At 42.5% G+C, this 18,237-nt stretch overlaps 1 protein-coding gene across 4 annotated transcripts in view; it reads left to right on the top strand.

Moving 5' to 3' along the window:
• The window catches only part of OCA2 (OCA2 melanosomal transmembrane protein), a 357,547-nt gene that overhangs the window by 131,443 nt on the left and 207,867 nt on the right, over positions 1-18,237 (top strand). For all 4 annotated transcript variants that reach the window (XM_017882412.1, XM_017882410.1, XM_017882413.1 and 1 more), the window contains one exon: positions 9,003-9,135. In XM_017882412.1, coding sequence (XP_017737901.1) covers positions 9,003-9,135 — 133 coding nt within the window. The remainder of the gene's footprint in view (positions 1-9,002; positions 9,136-18,237) is intronic.

Genomic DNA, 18,237 nt, shown 5'->3' with positions numbered 1-18,237 from the left:
AAAAAAAAAAAAAAAAAATCTCTCAAGAAACTAGGGATAAAAGAGAAATTCATCAACCCAAGAAAGAATATCTGAGAATCTGTAGCTAGCATCACACTTCACTGAGAATAACTGAATGATTTCCCTCTAAGATTAGAAACAAGACAAGGATGTCTGTTCTCACTATTTTTATTCAACATTTTATTGGAGGCTGTAGCTCATGCGATAATGCAAGAAAGAAATACAAAGCATCAATATTGGTAAGGAAGAATTAAAAGTCTTTATTTGCAGAAGACACAATCGTCCATGTAGAAGATTTGATGCAATCCATAAAAGAGCTCCTACAAATAATAAATAAATGTGACAAGGTTGCAGGATACAGAGTCCACATACAAAAATTAATGGTTTTCCATATTTAGCAATAAATAACTGAAAATTAAAATTTCATTTACAGGAGCACAAAACATATGCTGTATTTGGTATTGCATATGACCAAACAGATGCAAGGTCAGTATACTGAAAACTACAAAGCTGCAGAGTAATTAAAGAAGATCTAAATAAATTAAGAGGTACACCTTGTTTATGGGCTGGAAAACTCAATATTGTTAAGCTATCAATTATTTCCAAATTGATCTATAAATTCAAGCAATCCCCATCAAAACCATAGCAGGTTTTTTCTCTGGGTAGAAACCGACAAGCTGATTCTAAAATTGATATAGAAATTCAAAGTATCCAGAATGACAGAGAAAGAAAGCAAAAACAAACTGAAAGGGCTAGTAAATCCTGACACCAAGACATATTATAAAGTCTCCGTAACCAGCACAGTGGTTTTGGCATCAACACAGACAGGTAGATAAATGGAATAAAGTAGGGAGTGTAGATACAGACCCACACGTAAGTGAACTACTGATTTTTGACCAAGGTGCAAAGCCAAGTCAGCAGAGACAAGATAGTGTTTTCCAAAAATTGTCCTGGAACAAATGGATATTCACATGCAGGAAAAATGAACTTCAGTCCACACCTCCCACTATATCCACAAATTAACTCAAACTGGATCATAGATGTAAGTGTAAAACCTAAAACCTTAATTTCTAGTGGAAAACCTAAGTTGTAGTAGAATAGGTAGAAAAATAGTTCAAGTGAAGATGTGGCTACTGTATTTCATTAGACTTTTGTAGAACTTGGCTGTCAACTTGGCTGTTTTTCTCTTCTTTTTATGACAACATTTAATGGATGCTGCAACAGTTTAACTCTCCTGACTAGCATCACATTAGTGTTAATGTAAAATCCTAGGCATGGTGTATTTCTTACACAAAACCTGAATTAACTTGGCTTCATTTTAAGCCTGCCTTTGCAGTCCTAGATTGAAATATTCTGAACTAAACAATACAAAGTGACCCAAGACAGACACTGGCTGTGTTTCTACCAAGCCATGTAGAAAACTGAGGGCAAAGAACAGTCTGTCAGACCATTGCTGCAATCCTCCATGGCATGCTGACAAGCTGTTTTAAGATATCCAGATTTTAAATATGATGGTAGGAGAGAAAGGTGAGGTTTTGCAGAAATACTCAGAGGGCCCTGGAAGTGAGTACCCTCTATGGTCTTGCTGAGGCTCAACCCAGGCTTGTCATACAATTTTCTGCCAAAGTGACATTCTCTGGGGAGATGGCCTTAGGACTGTCCTTGTTTTACTGAAGATGGTATTCCTTGTCTTCTACATAATGACTTTCCCTGAATTTGGGAATTAAACTGTAATGGAGTCTTGCTCTGTTGCCCAGGCTAGAGTGCAGTGGCGTGATCTTGGCTAACTGCAACCTCCGCCTCCTGGATTCAAGCGATTCTGCTGCCTCAGCTTCCTGAGTAGCTGGGATTACAGGTGCATAACACCACACCTGGCTAATTTTTATATTTTTAGTAGAGACAGGGTTTCACTGTGTTGCCCAAGCTGGTCTTGAACTCCTGACCTCAGGTGATCCGTCTGCCTCGGCCTCCCAAAGTGCTGAGATTACAGGCGTGAGCCACTGCGCCCGGCCTTGATTTTAATTTATTTCACAGTAGTTTGGAGTTAAGGAAATATTTCTCTGTATGGAGACACAGATGCACTCATAGTTTCAGGGACAGTGTCTTCAGCAGAGATAAATTTATAAAGCCTCGTTATCAATAGTGACAGCACAGCCATACATTTGCATCACGTGATGTGCATATTTATTTTGCATTGTTTAGTTTTTCATCAGGGAACTCAAATAGGAAGAAAACAGATTGTGAAATAAAACTTAGGTTTGAAATTAATTTAAAAATTATTCATGAAGAGGAAGTCCTACAGTAATCAGGCAAGATAAAGAAATAAAGACTACCCAAATTGGAAAAGAGGAAGTCAAACTATGTCTGTTTGCCACTGATACGATCTTATACCTAGAAAACTCTAGACTCATCCAAGACTCCTAGATTTGATAAATGAATTCAGTAAAGTCTCAGGTTATAAAATCAATGTACACAAATCAGTAGCACTGCTATACACCAACAGTGACCAAGCCAAGAATCAAATCAAGAACTCAATCCCTTTCACAATAGCTACCAAAAAATAAAATACCTAGGGATATACTTAACCAAGGAGTTGAAAGATGTCTAAAAGGAGAACTACAAAATACTGCTGAAAGAAATCATAGATGACACAAACAAGTGGAAACGTGCTCATGGATTGGAAGAATCAGTATCACAAAAATGACCATATTGCCCAAAGTAACTTACAGATTCAATGCAATTCCTATCAAAATACCAATATCATTTTCCACGGAATTAGAAAAACCAATCTTGAAATTCATATGGAACCAAAAAAGAGCCTGAATAGCCAAAGCAATCCTAAACAAAAATAACAAATCTAGAGGCATCACATTACTCAACTTCAAATTATACTAAAAGGCTATAGTAACCAAAAGAGCATGGTACTGGTATAAAAGTAGACACATAGAGCAATGGAACAGAATTGAGAACGCAGACATAAAGCCAAATACTTACAACCAACTGATCTTCAACAAAGTATACAAAAACATAAACTGGGTAAAGGACACTCTATTCAGTAAATGATGCTGGGAAAACTGGCTAGCCACATGTAGAAAAATGAAACTGGATCCCCATATCTCACGATATACAAAATAACTCAAGATGGATTAAAGACTTTAAGACTTGAAACCATAAAAATTCTAGAAGAAAACATATGAAAAACTCCTCTGGACATTGACCTAGGCAAAGAATTTAGGACACAGATGCCAAAAACAAATGCTGCAGAAACAAAAATAAATGGTATCTACTTAAACTGAAAAGCTAATCAGGCTGGGCATGGTGGCTCACACCTGTAATCCCAGCACCTTGGGAGGCCGAGGTGGGAGGATCACTTGAGGTCAGGAGTTAGAGACCAGCCTGGCCAACACGGTGAAATCCCATCTCTACTAAAAATAAAAAAAATTAGCTGGGCGTGGTGGTGCATGCCTGTAATCCCGGCTACTTGGGAGGCTGAGGCAGGAGAATCACTTGAACCAGGGAGGTAGAGGTTGCAGTGAGCCGAGATCACACCACTGCACTCCAGCTTGGGTGACAAAGAGAGACTCTGTCTCAAAAAACAAACAAACAAACAAACAAACAAAAAAAAAACAGGAAGGAAATAACCATCAAAGTAAACAGAGAACCTACAGAATGGGAGAAAATATTTGCAAACTATGAATCCGACAAAGGACTAATATCCAGAATCTACAAGAAACTCAAACAAATTAGCAAGAAAAAACCCCAAATAATCCCAATAAAAAGTAGGCAAATGACATGAGTAGATACTTTTCAGAAGAAGATATGCAACTGGCCAAGAAGCATATGAAAAAATACTGAACATCACTAATCATCAGGGAAATAAAAATTGAAAGAATGAGATATCATCCTACTACAGTCAGAATGGCCATTATGGCCATTATTAAAAAGTCAAGAAACAATAGATGTTGGCACAGATGTGGTAAAAAGGGAAGGCTTATACACTGCTGGTTTGAATGTAAATTAATATGACCCCTATGGAAAATACTGTGGAGATTTCTCAATGAACTAAAAGTGTATCTACCATTCAATCCAGCAATCCGGCCACTGGGTATCTACCCAAAGGAAAAGAAGTCATTATATCAAAAAGACACCGACACACTTAGGTTTATCACAGCACAGTTCACAACTGCAGATACATGGACTCAACCTAAATGCCCATCAATAGATAAGTGGATAAAGAAAATTTGAGATGTATATATACATATGCGTGTATACACACCCCCCCCACACCATAGAATACTGTTCAGCCATAAAAAAGAATGAAATAATGTCTTTTGCAGCAACTTGGATGGAACTGGAGGCCATTATTCTAAGCGAAGTAACTCAGAAATGGAAAAGCAAATACCACATGTTCTCACTTACAAGTGGGAGCTAAGTTGTGGGTATGCAAAGGCATACACTGGTAACGATAACATTGGAGACTAGGAAGAGGGGAGGTTGGGAGGGGGTGACGGATGAAAAACTACATATTATGTACCATGTCCACTACTCCGGTGATGGGTGCACTAAAATCCCAGACTTCACTAGTATACAATTTATCCATGTAACCGAAAACTACTTGTACCCCTAAAGCTAATGAAAAAAAATTAACAAAAAATTGAATACTTATGTAGTTCGGAGGAATAATAAATCAGTACTAGAGTTTGGAACAGTAAAGAAGTCACATCTGAAAACTTGTCCACGTTTTCTGAGTATTATGCAGAAATGACGGGAAGTTGTGAGGAAAGTTCTTGCCACCTACCATTGCTGCATCAGGCTCAGGTCTCCCAGGTCTCTTGGGATAACTCTCTGTTGGTGGAGTTTCCAGCACAGTTTGGGTAGGTAGGGAGGACCTCCAGGATCCACCACATGGACAACCACTTATTCCCCAGCCACAAGCCTCCCTTGGGTAAGCATGAATTGGCCTGGCTGTAGCATCCACGTGCACCAACTCACTGCACTTTCAGCTCCTAACAAGCTGATGGGATAAAGTTTTACTTTGCTGGTTACATTTGCCCCCTATGCCTGTTCTACAGAGACTCACCATGGTGAACAAAACTATTCAACTATCTTTAAAATAATGCCTGAAAAGTCTCTTGAGGGAAGCGTGCCCCTATGCTTCTGAGTGGCATCTTTCTAAGAAGACAGGTTTCCCTTCATGCCCCACGTTGTGCACTTGGATGCTTTTTATACTTTTCCCACCGTACCGTGCGCTGGGCTTGCTGGGACATTCTTCCCGTTTTCCCACCATACCGTGTGTGCTGGGGTGTTCTTCATGCTTTCTCACAATGCTGTGTGTGCTGGGGCATGCTTCACGTTTTCCCATCATGCCTTGCATGCTGGGACGTTCTTTCCATTTTCTCACCATGCTGGGCATGCTGGGGCGTTCTTCAGGCTTTCCTGCCATATTGTGCGTGCTGGGACATTATAATTACGTTTTCCCACCATGCCGTGCGTGCTGGGGCATTTTTCACGTTTTCCAACCATGCCATGCTTGCTGGGGAGTTCTTCAGGCTTTCCCTGCCTTACTGTGCATGCTGGGACGTTGTTTACGTTTTCCCATCATGCCGTGCATGCTGCCACGTTTTTCATGTTTTCCCACCATCCCGTGTGTGCCGGGACGTTTTTCACGTTTTCCCACCATGCTGTGCGGGCTAGGGTGTTCTTCAGGCTTTTCCTGCCATACTGTGCGTGCTGGGACGTTCTTTATGTTTTCCCAGCATTCTGTGTGTGCTGGGATGTTTTGCACGTTTTCCCACCATGCCGTGCATGCTGGGACGTTCTTCAGGCTTTCCCTGCCATCCTGTGCATGCTGGGACATTCTTTATGTTTTCCCATCATACTGTGCGTGCTGGGACATTCTTTTCATTTTCCCACTATGCTGTGTGTGCTGGAACCTTCTTCATAGTTTCCCACCATGCCATGCATGCTGGGGCATTTTTCATGTGTTCCTGCCATGTTGCATGTGCTGTGAAGTTCTTTGGCTCCTCCTCCACTGCTGTTTTTCCCCCACTCCGTTGGGTGATAACTTACAGACTAGACAGGTGTCTCCTCTCTAATGGGCTCGCTCCTGCGTTCTCTGGCCCCCTCTGAATTTCCCTTTGCAGGTTTGTTTTTTGGTTTGTTTGTTTCCACACACCTCTTCAATATCTGTGGACTCAGGGGTCTTCGTTTTTGACCTTTTTCTCCTCTCAGGTCAGCATTGGCTAGCAGAACTCATCCCCTCTGTGGCTTGCTCTGTTTTCAGCCTGCTGGGAGCCATGTCTCTGCCAGAGGCTCTTCCTTTAGACCCATGTGTGCCAGGTCCCCTGCACCCTTGCTTGATGGAGCCCTTACAAGCAGCGAGACCCACACCCCCCATCTGCCTGTTATACCCATTCCTGCGGTGCTGGGTCCTCTCCTTACTGAGCGTCTAGACAGGATTATATTTTCAAATTACACCATGCATATTTTACTAAAATATTCAATAGATTCAGCTAAACACTTCGTAAGAAGTTTTTCTTTTTTTCTTTTTTTTTATTTTTTCACATAGAAGAATTCAAGAAATTATTTTGGCTTGAGCCCCTCCCTTAACAACCTAATGAGCCATTTTGACTTGTCACAGAGCTAGCCTGAAGCGTCATTCCTAGAAAATGATATTGGTGGGCCAGAAGTCCCACAGGTGTGTCCCCTTAAATATATGTAGATTATGAATCTTTGAATGTTCTAATCTGATTGAGGGTTCCTCTTTTGGTTGGTTTACATGCCTAATATTTGGCTATTTAATCCATCAAATGAGGAAAAATTAAGAAGAAATGACTGAGTGGAGCCCATAACAAAACAATGCAAAGCAGAAGTGGCACCTTGAAGCAGAAAGAGCGCATTTAGGTGCTGAATTGATGTGAGTGTGCTGGTGGGTGGTTTTGTTACTGGGAACACAAAGGAGGAGAGTCTAGGACATTACAGAGGCACGTAAAAGCAGCAGGGCGGCCCAGATACCTGCACCTAATAAGCTTAGCTCAAACATCTGCATCCCACTGCACACTGCATCTGCCTGTTTCCTAAAATGATCAGTTTGGATTTTTCCCTTATCATTGCTGTTACTTGATGAATCCACCCATCACAAGTCTAGCAGCAACCAAATGCTTCACTCAGTGCCGTGTCATTTTGCTGTGGACGCACACCCAGGACCTCCTTAGTTTTTTTTTTTTCTTTTATCTACTCATCACTTTTTTCTCCAATTGCCTGAACATTTCAAATGGGACAAAACTTTATAGTTATTATGTTCTAAAGGGACCAAGAATTAATCAGAATATAGGTACTTCTGTCTTCTTGGGACATTTTCTCTAAAAAATACTAACAATTGCATTTCGTGACCCAGCTAGTGTATAAATGTATTAGTACTATATTTTAAATCATTTTCTCCGACCCAACGGTTCATTTTTTTTTTTTTTTGCTTCTGAGTTTAGAAGAATTTAAAACAGTTTCATAAGCCCCTGAAAGTATTGTGGACCTTTTTCAGGTATCTGGGGTATGAATTACAGAGATAAACACAAAATTCAATGTAATACCCCCATTGAAGAACTGTCAGAAAAGTGGTGCATTCTTCTATATGATCACCCAAAGCATTCCACGAGTCCCGCCTCTGTGTGGTTTCCCTGCTGTCTGCCGAGGAATTAGCTTATACAGCTCTCTCTGTCATTTGTAATACTGTTTGCAAGGACAACCGTTGGATGTACCGGTAACTGCAAGGGATTAAGCGTTTCAGATTATTATATATTGGCAAGCTCTAAACTTTGACACAACTTCATTGATAATGGCCTCTAGTTGTGTTGTATCTTTAACAATGTTGAAAGTGATTTCACCTATTTTCTAAAAGTGAGAGAAAAAATACATACATTTTAATAAGCAACAAGTAATATAGTTTAAATCACTCAAACCCAGACCTTTGGAAGGTGATTTTCCAAACTCCTATTGTGGGATCCTCACTAATGTTCCGTGTGACTTGTCACTCCTCTACCTGTGTAAGAGGCTCCCAAGGCAGAGCCGGACTGCCCGTTGTCCCTCCCACCCTGCCCCCTGTCGCTCCCCATGGTCGTGCATTGTCACTGTGCCTCTGGCCCCCTCTGTGACACATGTGACCCATGGACGCTACAGAAAAGACCTTGAGTTCTTGCCAGATGGCCAGCTTCATGGGGATAGGAGCCTCATCTGTCCTGCTGGGGGCTCAGGAGTTGCCTGCACAGATGTGCTGAAGGTATAAAAGCACATGGTCAGTGAAAGAACAGAACCAACCAATGACGTTGCTGACTTATTCCAGGACAGATCAACCTAGTGGGAATTTTGCCCAGCTGTAAAGATACCCTCAGTGGCCGGCCATGTGCAGAGCCCCAGGCAGGCAAAGGAAGCCTGCGGGGAAGGACAGGTTCCTGCCTGGATCCCTGCTGCTGGTCCCCGTGCTCTGAGCGATCCCTGCCCTGATGGGCCCTGGGTGCCCTGCGAAGGGCTCTGCTCTCCAGCCGCGAGGACTCTTTCAAACCAATGGAGTGAGATGTGTAAAAATTCAACTTACCTTCAAATGGGCAAATATTGTCAGACTGTTGAGTGTTTTGTCCCATTCGGTCTTTTTTCACCCTATCTGGGGGAAGGCATCAATCTAGTGGTGAAGACGGACCGAGCCCAGGTTGAGTTAGTGTGGTAGCCTGTTTTTGTTTCTCCCTATGATGGCTTGTCATTCGTGTAAGAATTGGTTTTTGGCTTTTGACATGAAAGAAACAAACCTTAACAGTTTTCAAAATCTTGGTGAGGAATCCGTGGTCTTCCTTGGGCTTTGTGTTGGGCTCCAGGACCTCTGCCTAAGGTCCTGGAACTCCTGGTGAGCCCCTTCCCTCCTGGGCTCTGGCCCTCCCTGGACCCTGACCCAGGGAGCTGCTGCCTGTGCAGAGGAAAGGCCCGTCGCCATTCCATTTCCCCTTATCTATTTCCAGGGCCTGGACTTTGCCGGATTCACTGCACACATGTTCATTGGGATTTGCCTTGTTCTCCTGGTCTCCTTTCCACTCCTCAGACTCCTTTACTGGAACAGAAAGCTTTATAACAAGGAACCCAGTGAGATTGTTGGTGAGTACAGGTGCCTCCTCATGTAGGCTCAGATTTCATTACCATAATATTGTTTGTTTACCAGGGGAAGTTCTTATCAGGAAGTACCTGTCGATGGGTTGCTGGATGCTCAGTATCAGTGACTCTCCACGTCTGCCTCCTAGTATACACTATGTTTTCAGGGCTGCTGTCATGAGCTGTGCCTCTTCAGTTTTCTGTGAAGTGTACTGTGCTAAAATGTGGGAAGTTATGGCCACCATGTACAACTCACATGTCATAACCTCCTAAAGCCATGTGTGTATGGCACAAATACACTAACATAGACGGTAGTGCTTTAATAGTGTATCATAGCTTGAGTGCTAAATATGACTGCAAATACAGCAACATAACCCAGCACAGGAGGTGATGTGCCCTGTCAATCAAGAGCACATGCTAGGCTGGGCGCGGCGGCTCATGCCTGTAATCCCAGCACTTTGGGAGGCCGAGCGGGTCGGATCACCTGAATCAGGTCAGGAGTTTGAGTCCAGCCTGGCCAACATAGTGAAACCACGTCTGTACTAAAAATATAGAAATTAGCTGGCCATGGTGGCACACGCCTGTAATCCCAGCTACTCAGGAGGCTGAGGCAGGAGAATTGCTTGAACCCAGGAGATGGAGGTTGCAGTGAGCTGAGATCGTGCCACTGCACTCCAACCTGGGTGACAGAGTGAGACTCAGTCTCAAAAACAAACGAACAAACAAACAGCAGATGCTGAGCACCAGCCAGCAGGATGAGGGCTTAGGGCCATCTTATCGTTTTGCACTTTCATCACTTAAACACTTCAGTAGATGCTTTACTGAGATTGTTACTGACTAGAATGTATTAGGAACAATAGATTATTTGGGGAACAGCCAGCCTTTCCTTGGTGAGCTCCCGAATGTGGATGCCCTGCAGGTTGCCCGGGTAACAGGGGCATCAGGCGACCAGAGCTTGGCAGATGCAGGCACTCTTCTTCTTCTTCTTCTTCAGGGGTTTTTAGAGCTCGCGGGTTGTATGTTGATCTCTCTCAGCCTTTGTGATTCCGCGGGCCTGTGTTTTACAGGATCTCAGTTTGTCTTTGTTCTGGGTAAGATAGCCAGATTCCATTTCCACACGGACGGCTGGAGGCCGTGACATGGTCCTGCCATACTCCAGTTCCTCCGATGCTGACTGTCCCAGACAGATCTGTGTGACTTTCATGTTACTCAGAATTTGAGTGTTTAAAAAATCTCATTAAGAAAATATTGTTTCGAGTGCCTCCTCAGGATTCATCTGACAAAACGAGGTTGTTCTTGGGAATGTCTATCATCTTACCTGGGGCCGGGACCTAGTTCAACCCGTAACAACTAGCTAGAGGTGTTTAGAATGTTTTATAATCAACTAATATATGCACAGTAAGATAAATTAATATATAGTTTTCATTTTCTGATGAAAATGTTAGAACCAAGGGAGAGCAAAGGAGACTGTGATTGTGATGGATAATTGTCCTGTCTCTTGGAGCTTGTGTGTGCACAGCTGTGCCTTAGTGGAGAGCTCAGCTGTCATCCTGCCCAACTATGCCAGCCTCTCCCAACCTCCCTGGTGATCACAGTGTCTAATCTTGAGAAGAATTTGGGATACACAGATTTAGATACATAGAAAATAAATCTCTGTAATCAATTCCTCACCATTCCTGAGTAAGGAACAGAGAAAAGCTTCAAGGGAAGTGGGGAGGGATGGTGGGAAGTGTGCACACATGGTGAAGCTGGAACCCTCCGGCAGTGCTAAGACCGGCAGTGCAGAGTGGGGTGATTGCTCTGCACCACTGTTGGGCCTAGAGGGCTCCAAATTTGGTGTCCTTGGTAAAACTGCAGATTCCTAAGCCCCGCTCAACAGATCTGAGTTTAGCAGGCCTGTGGTAGTGTACAGAGCAGTGTCAGAACAGGCTTGGTTATGTTGCAGGGAAAAAGTAACCCTGAAATCTCAATGACTTCCAGAACTGTGTTTTCTTCCTTGTGTTGGCTTTGTACCCCTCGCTTCCTCCCCAGTGGCCTGGCAGGGGCCCCAGTCATCATCTGTTCTTAGAGTCCTGAGCGGCTGGCGTTGAAGGCAGAATGAATAGCATGGGCCCACTCTGCCATCGAGTGACATAGGCAGGCTCCACCCAGTCACAAGGGACCAGGCCAGGCCAGCCTACCAGGTGCTCAAAATGGGAGAGAGCATGACGTACATGGTGAAAGGAACAGTAATCACCAGAGCCTGTCCCTCTGATCACCAGATATTCAGCTCCTGCTGCTGCTTGCTAATACTTTGTTAGCATTTTGTGTTTGTGTACATCAGGGATCTTGATGTGGTTTCCCGTCTTGTAATGTCTTTTTTTGTTGTCCTCATAGGCGGAATACAGAAATACTTCGTCATCTTCAAAGTTTTGGAAGAATTTCTGTAGAATTGCTATTACTTTTTTCTTAAATTTTTATTTGGACATTTATAGGCCCGGATGTTTTGTGGGAAGGTTTTAACTACAAATTCAAATCCCTTAATATACATGTAGGGATGGCTATTCAAGTAATCTGTTTCTCCTTGAGTGATTCTGGTAGTTGGTGTCTTTTGAGGAATTTGTCCATTTAATCTAAGTTGTCGAATGTATTGTTGTAAAATTGTTCATAATATTCTTTCATTTTCCTTTTAAGCGCTATCAAATTTTTGATAATGTCATATCTCTCATCTCTAATGTTGTAGTTTGTCTTCTCTCTCTCTTTTTGGTTAGTTGATCAATTTTATTGATCTCAAAGAACCAGCTTTTGATTATATAGATTTTTCTCTACAGTTTTTTTTCTCTTTTAATAATGTTTATTGTGCTCTTTATTATTTTTTTTCTGCTTACTTTTGGGCTTACTTATTTTTCTTTCACTAGTTTCTAAAAGTAGAGGCTAAGGTTATTGATTTCATGTGCCTCTTATTTTCTATTATAGGCATTTAGTGCTCTAAATTTCTTTCTAAGTATTACTTTAGTGACCTCTCACTAATTTATTAAATATTTCATTTTAATTCAGTTCAAATTATCTTTCTTTCTTTTTTTTTTGAGATGGAGTCTCGCTCTGTCACCCAGGCTGGAGTGCATTGGCCGGATCTCGGCTCACTTCAAGCTCCACCTCCCGGGTTTACGCCATTCTCCTGCCTCAGCCTCCCGAGTAGCTGGGACTACAGGCGCCCGCCACGTCGCCCGGCTAGTTTTGTATTTTAGTAGAGACGGGGTTTCACCGTGTTAGCCAGGATGGTCTCGATCTCCTGACCTCGTGATCCGCCCGTCCCGGCCTCCCAAAGTGCTGGGATTACAGACTTGAGCCACCGCGCCCGGCATAAATTGTCTTGTAATTCATCTTTTTATTTCTTCTTTGATCCTTGGATAATTTAGATGGTTTATTTACCTTCCAAGTATTTGGGAAAGTTTTTGCAGTTACCTAATTTAGTTCCAGTATAGTAAGAGAATGCATTTCGTAAATCTTGAAACCTTTAAAATTTATTGAGACGTGTATAGCTATAGAATGTGGTCTATCTTTGTAACCGTTCTGTGTGTACTACGAATGAAAATGTATTCTGCTCTTGTTGGGAGGGATGTTCAATAATGTCAATTATGTAGCTTAAGTCAGATTGGCTGATAATGTTATTCAAGTATTCTATATCCCTGCTGATTTTCTATCTACTTGTTTTATTAATTATTGAGAGATGGATAAGGGTGATTATAGATTTATTTATTTCTCTTTGTAATTCTAAGGGTCTAAGGGTGATTATAGATTTATTTATTTCTCTTTGTAATTCTATCATTTTGCTTTATGCATTTTAAAAGTTTACTATTAGGGCACATAAATATTTAGGATTGTTCTTTCATCTTGATGAATTAACACCTTTATTATTATAAAAACAGTCTTCGCGATCCATGTTAATATTCTTTGCTCTGAAATATACTTTGTTGTTGATATAACAATTTCATTTTTCTCTTGACTAGTGTTAGTGTGGTATCTTTTTCCATCTTTTACTTTTAACTTATGTATGTCTTTAAAGTACAGTTCTTGTAAGCAGCATATATTTGCATCTTGCTTTTTAATCTACTCTGATAGTCTGTCTCTTAGACATTTATAATGTGCTTAGTGATGTGATCGAATTTAAGTGTAACATGATCTTATTGTTTTATATTTGTGCTTCTTTATTACTATTCTCTTCATTTATGCCTTCTTTTGAATTAATTAATTAAATATATTCTATATTTTCTCCTCTTTTGGTTGTTACTTTTTTGGGCTTTAATTCTGTTTTATGATTTTAGTGACGATTATACCACTAACTTTAAGCGATATTATACTACCTAGCATACAGTAGATGAACTTAACACTAGTATAGTTCCATTTCTCTCTTTCTGGCCTAGGCTTCTTCTCCTGAGATTCCTAGCTCTGAGCTCACCACTCTAGGCTTCCCTGGAAGCCATCACCTCCTGTGTGAGACCGCATCCCACACGGCACTTTCTTTACCTGTTTGAAACATGTATGTGGCCACTCTTAAGTAATACCATCAGAAGTTGGTTGAGAAGCTCAGAAAGATGGAGGCTGATAGAGAGGTAAGAGATGGGATATCTGATGATGGCTCCTAGTAAGAGGCTAGAGTGGCAAAGACAAAGAGTTGAAACTTATATGGCAGAATCAGCACAATGGTGCTGGTCATTTGGGGTTTTGAGTCTTCTCTGAAGAGCTTTGACATCTTTAGCTCTATTCTGGAGGCCACAGGGAACTACTGGATATTTGAAAGGAGGAATTTATCTATCTGTCATATATTTATCTATCTATAATCTATCATCTAATCTAGGAAATGATAGATCTAGGAAGATAATAGCTAGATATCAGTTATCTTTCTATCATCTAGGAAGGTGATAGACAGATTTATTTTATTATTTTAATTAATTTTTAAAAATTTTATTTTTATTTATTTTATTTTTTAATTACACTTTAAGTTCTGGGATACATGTGCAGAACATGCAAGTTTGTTACATAGGTATACATGTGCCATGGTGGTTTGCTGTACCCATCAACCTGTCATCTATGTTAGGTATTTCTCCGACTGCTCCTAGTGCTCTCCCTCCCCTAGTCTCCCACCCATTGACAGGCCCTGGTGTGTGATGTTCCCCTCCCTGTGTCCATGTGTTCTCATTGTTCAGCTCCCACTTATGAGTGAGAACATGCGGTGTTTGGTTTTCTGTTGCTGTGTTAGTCTGCTGGAAATGATGATTTCCAGCTTCATCCACGTCCCTGCAAAGGGCATGAACTCATCCTTTTTTATGGCTGGATAGTATTCCATGGTGTATGTGCCACATTTTCTTTATCCAGTCTGTCACTGATGCACATTTGGGTTGGTTCCAAGTCTTTGCTCTTGTGAACAGTGCTGCAGTCAACATATGTGTGCATGTGTCTTTATAGTAGAATGATTTATAATCCTTTGGGTATATACCCAGGAATGGGATTGCTGGGTCAAATGGTATTTCTGGTTCTAGATCCTTGAGGAATTGCCACACTGTCTTCCACAATGGTTGAACTCATTTACCCTCCCACCAACATTGTAAAAGCATTCTTATTTCTCCACATCCTCTCCAGCATCTGTTGTTTCCTGACTTTTTAATGATCACCATTCTAACTGGTGCGAGATGGTATCTCATTGTGGTTTTGATTTGCCATTTCTCTAGTGACCAGTGATAATGAGCTTTTTTCATATGTTTGTTTACTGCATAAGTGTCTTCTTTCGAGGAGTGTCTGTTCATATCCTTTGCTTTTTGATGGGGTTGCTTTTTTCTTGTAAATTTGTTTAAGTTCTTTGTAGATTCTGGATATTAGCCCTTTGTCAGATGGATAGATTGCAAAATTTTCTCCCATTCTGTAGGTTGCCCATTCACTCCGATGATAGTTTCTTTTGCTGTGCAGAAGCTCTTTAGTTTAATTAGATCCCATTTGTCAATTTTGGCTTTTGTTGCCATTTTTCTTTTTTTGAGATGGATCCTTGCTCTGTTGTGCCCAGGCTGGAGTGGAATGGCACAATCTTGGCTCACTGCAACCTCCACCTCCTGGGTTCGAGCAATTCTCCCACCTCAGTCTCCCAAGTAGCTGAGATTACTGGCGCCTGCCACCATGCCCAGTAATTTTTTTGTATTTTTAGTAGAGAAGGGGTTTCACCATATTGGCCAGGCTGATCTCGAACTCTCAACCTCAGGTGATCCGGTTGCCTTGGCCTCCCAAAGTGCTAGGATTAAAGGCCTGAGATAGATAGATAGAGCAAGTGGTGTTTTATGATTACCCAGGGGCAGATTGGTAGGAAGTGGCTGTAGTTAAAGGTTACTAAGGAACAGTAAGAATTAAGAAATGTGAGAGGGTGAGGCCTGGACAAGCAGGTAACCTAGGACAGGAAGAAGCAGACGAGACAAGAGGTGTGCCAGCATATCCTGGGCTGCTCCTGAGGCTTACACTGCCCTAGCATATGTTTATTTATGATGTATCTTATATCTCTTTCCAGTTTTGGAAGGCCATCTTGTAACTTACCAATTAAATTTTATCCTTTAGCATCAAACACAGATCTGACACCTGTGACACAGTAATGTTAATGTGGAAATATAAAAGAGAATGACATTGACAAGACCAGGATGACATTTCAGTCTTGTGTTCCTGGAAGAACAATTGCATTGTATAAAAACTAAGAAGGTAAGGGTAGGAGAGAGACTTTATGGGAGGAAGATAAAGTGTTCAGCTATGAGTTTGCAGCACAGGGTTCAGAAGGAAATATTGGTAGCCAGCTGGGTCTATGGTCTTGGACCTCGGCAGAGTAGACAGGGTGGGGAAATGAAGAGGAGGTGCAGAGGAAGCCTGAGAACTGATACGTGGACAGGTTTTGGTAAACTGAGTTCTGGGTGAATGGAGTGAGCTCCCTTCTCCTGGGCAAAATCCCTCCCTACTAAATTCCTACATAATTTGTGTATTACATTCCACAACGAGGAATACAAAAGCGTATTACCTGAGTATTAATGCGTGGGTTGATCTGAGTAGAGCAGCACATCCTTTTTGGTTTGATGGGTTAGAAGGCAGGTAGGTGCTGGGTGCACACTGAGGTGGCTGAGGCTCCCTTGGAGAGTAAGCACCTGCAGTAGTTGCGTAGGGACTAGAAGGCCAGCTCCACCAACACAGCCTTAGTTCTCAGGCTCTGCTTCTCCAAACATAAAGGCGTGGAGAGACTTCCAGCCTGTACCCAGCAGCTGGCACCAGAGATGAACGATGCAGAGGTGTGAGCCTTTTAAAGCTGATGAGCCGCTTCAGAAAGTGGCCCTTCACCGCGATGCCTTTAGAGAACGGCTGGAAAGTCTCTGGTACTTTATGGACAGGCTTTTAGCAAGATTTAGAGCACCAGGTGAAATACTGGCTCTGTCTGAACTTACACTGGAGACCTTCCACAGATGGTGTTTTTGTGTTCAGTGTTTCAGAGAGCGAGTTCATTAGTTTTTTCCTTCACTTCCTCTTCCCTTTCTTTTTGTGTTATCATAGCCTCATAGGTGGTTTAATGAAGTGGGAGACTTTTCAAGAGGAGGTGATGGATCTGTTTCTCTGAAGAGGCCTGTGAATTATACCCAAGTTCCTTTTATTTTAGTAAAGCTACAAAGCATCGATGTGTGCTGAATGAAAACATATTATGTATCTTAGTTCTAAAGGTTTCATCCTGGTAGGGCTGAAGCTTTAGAGAAAGCCGTGTGCTAACTGAAATAGTCTGGTGCTCCCAGGCTCTGCGCGTTCTCTCTGAGTCTCGGCATGCTTCGTTTCCAGACTGCCTCCCTCTGCCTAACTCATCTTTGTTGTTGCAGTAGGTCTGCCATGCCGTGGGTGAGGAGCACTCGCGTACTGAGCAGAAGGAGCTGAAAGGTGGCATTTTCCCTTTTCACTGAACCCACCATGTCCGTGCTGCTTCCCGGGTCTTTGGGTGATCGCCTTGACTCTGCCCCGAGCTGCTCTTCCGGTGCCCCAGCGCTTGCTTGAAAGGCTTTTGTCTTTTCATCTTTAATTCGTGTGATAGGTAGTGTGGGGCATTGCACGTAAGGGGTGGTTCATGAAAATATTGTGCTTTCTTATATTCTTTTAATGGATATTTCAAGAAACATATGTCATGTTTTTAACAGTAAAATAGAGGTTAAATGTAGGTTTTCATGAAATATTTGAGTATCTTAAGAGGCCATGAACTGACACATCATTTCTCTCTACTCTTCTCTATCAGAAAGTGTCTGAATTCAGTGATGGGTGAAAATTCTGCTCATTCTGTAGATTTCAGCATTTCATCAGGTCATCTACCTCTCTCTTGCCTGTGTTAGAGGCTCAGTGGGGCCTGGTTGGAGGGCGCCTCCCTGTCTTCTGCCGCTTACCAAATGCCCTGCTGGAGAGCCCTGAGCATCTTCTCCTGAGAATTACACTTGTGTTTTCAGTTGTCACTAGATCTGCTCCTGAAATGCCCTCAAGGATTGGGCAATGTCTAGATTTTGGCTGGAAGCAGATTCGAAATACTTCCTGCAAGAAGGGGAAAAGGTTGTTGGGTGCTAGCTTTGATGTGTTTGCTCAAGAACGGAATTTATTCTTCACGGAAAGGGTTGAAATTGCCTTACTTTGCTTTTGTGATAATTTTTACATGTCAGCTTTGTCATCTGGGCTGCATTGCAATAGCTTGGGTGCTGAGAAGCTCTGGGTGACCCTGGGCTACCTGCACATCTCGAGTGTGTGTCTGCTCCGCCAGGCCTCGGCTGTGTGGGGACAGAGGAGGGTGTTGCTGATGTCTGAGGTTGTGTGTCTGCTCCGCCAGGCCTCGGCTGTGTGGGGACAGAGGAGGGCGTTGATGTCTCGAGTGTGTGTCTGCTCCATCAGGCCTCGGCTGGGGTGGGGAACAGAGGAGGGCGTTGATGTCTCAAGTGTGTGTCTGCTCCGTCAGGCCTCGGCTGTGTGGGGACAGAGGAGGGTGTTGCTGATGTCTGAGGTTGTGTGTCTGCTCCACCAGGCCTTGGCTGTGTGGGGAACAGAGGAGGGTGTTGCTGATGTCTGAGGTTGTGTGTCTGCTCCGCCAGGCCT

The sequence above is a fragment of the Rhinopithecus bieti genome, unplaced genomic scaffold, assembly GCF_001698545.2.
Source record: "Rhinopithecus bieti isolate Rb0 unplaced genomic scaffold, ASM169854v2 scaffold_13247, whole genome shotgun sequence".
NCBI lineage: Eukaryota > Metazoa > Chordata > Mammalia > Primates > Cercopithecidae > Rhinopithecus > Rhinopithecus bieti.
Note: the sequence above shows the minus strand (reverse complement) of the source record. Positions and strands in the feature narration are given on the sequence as shown.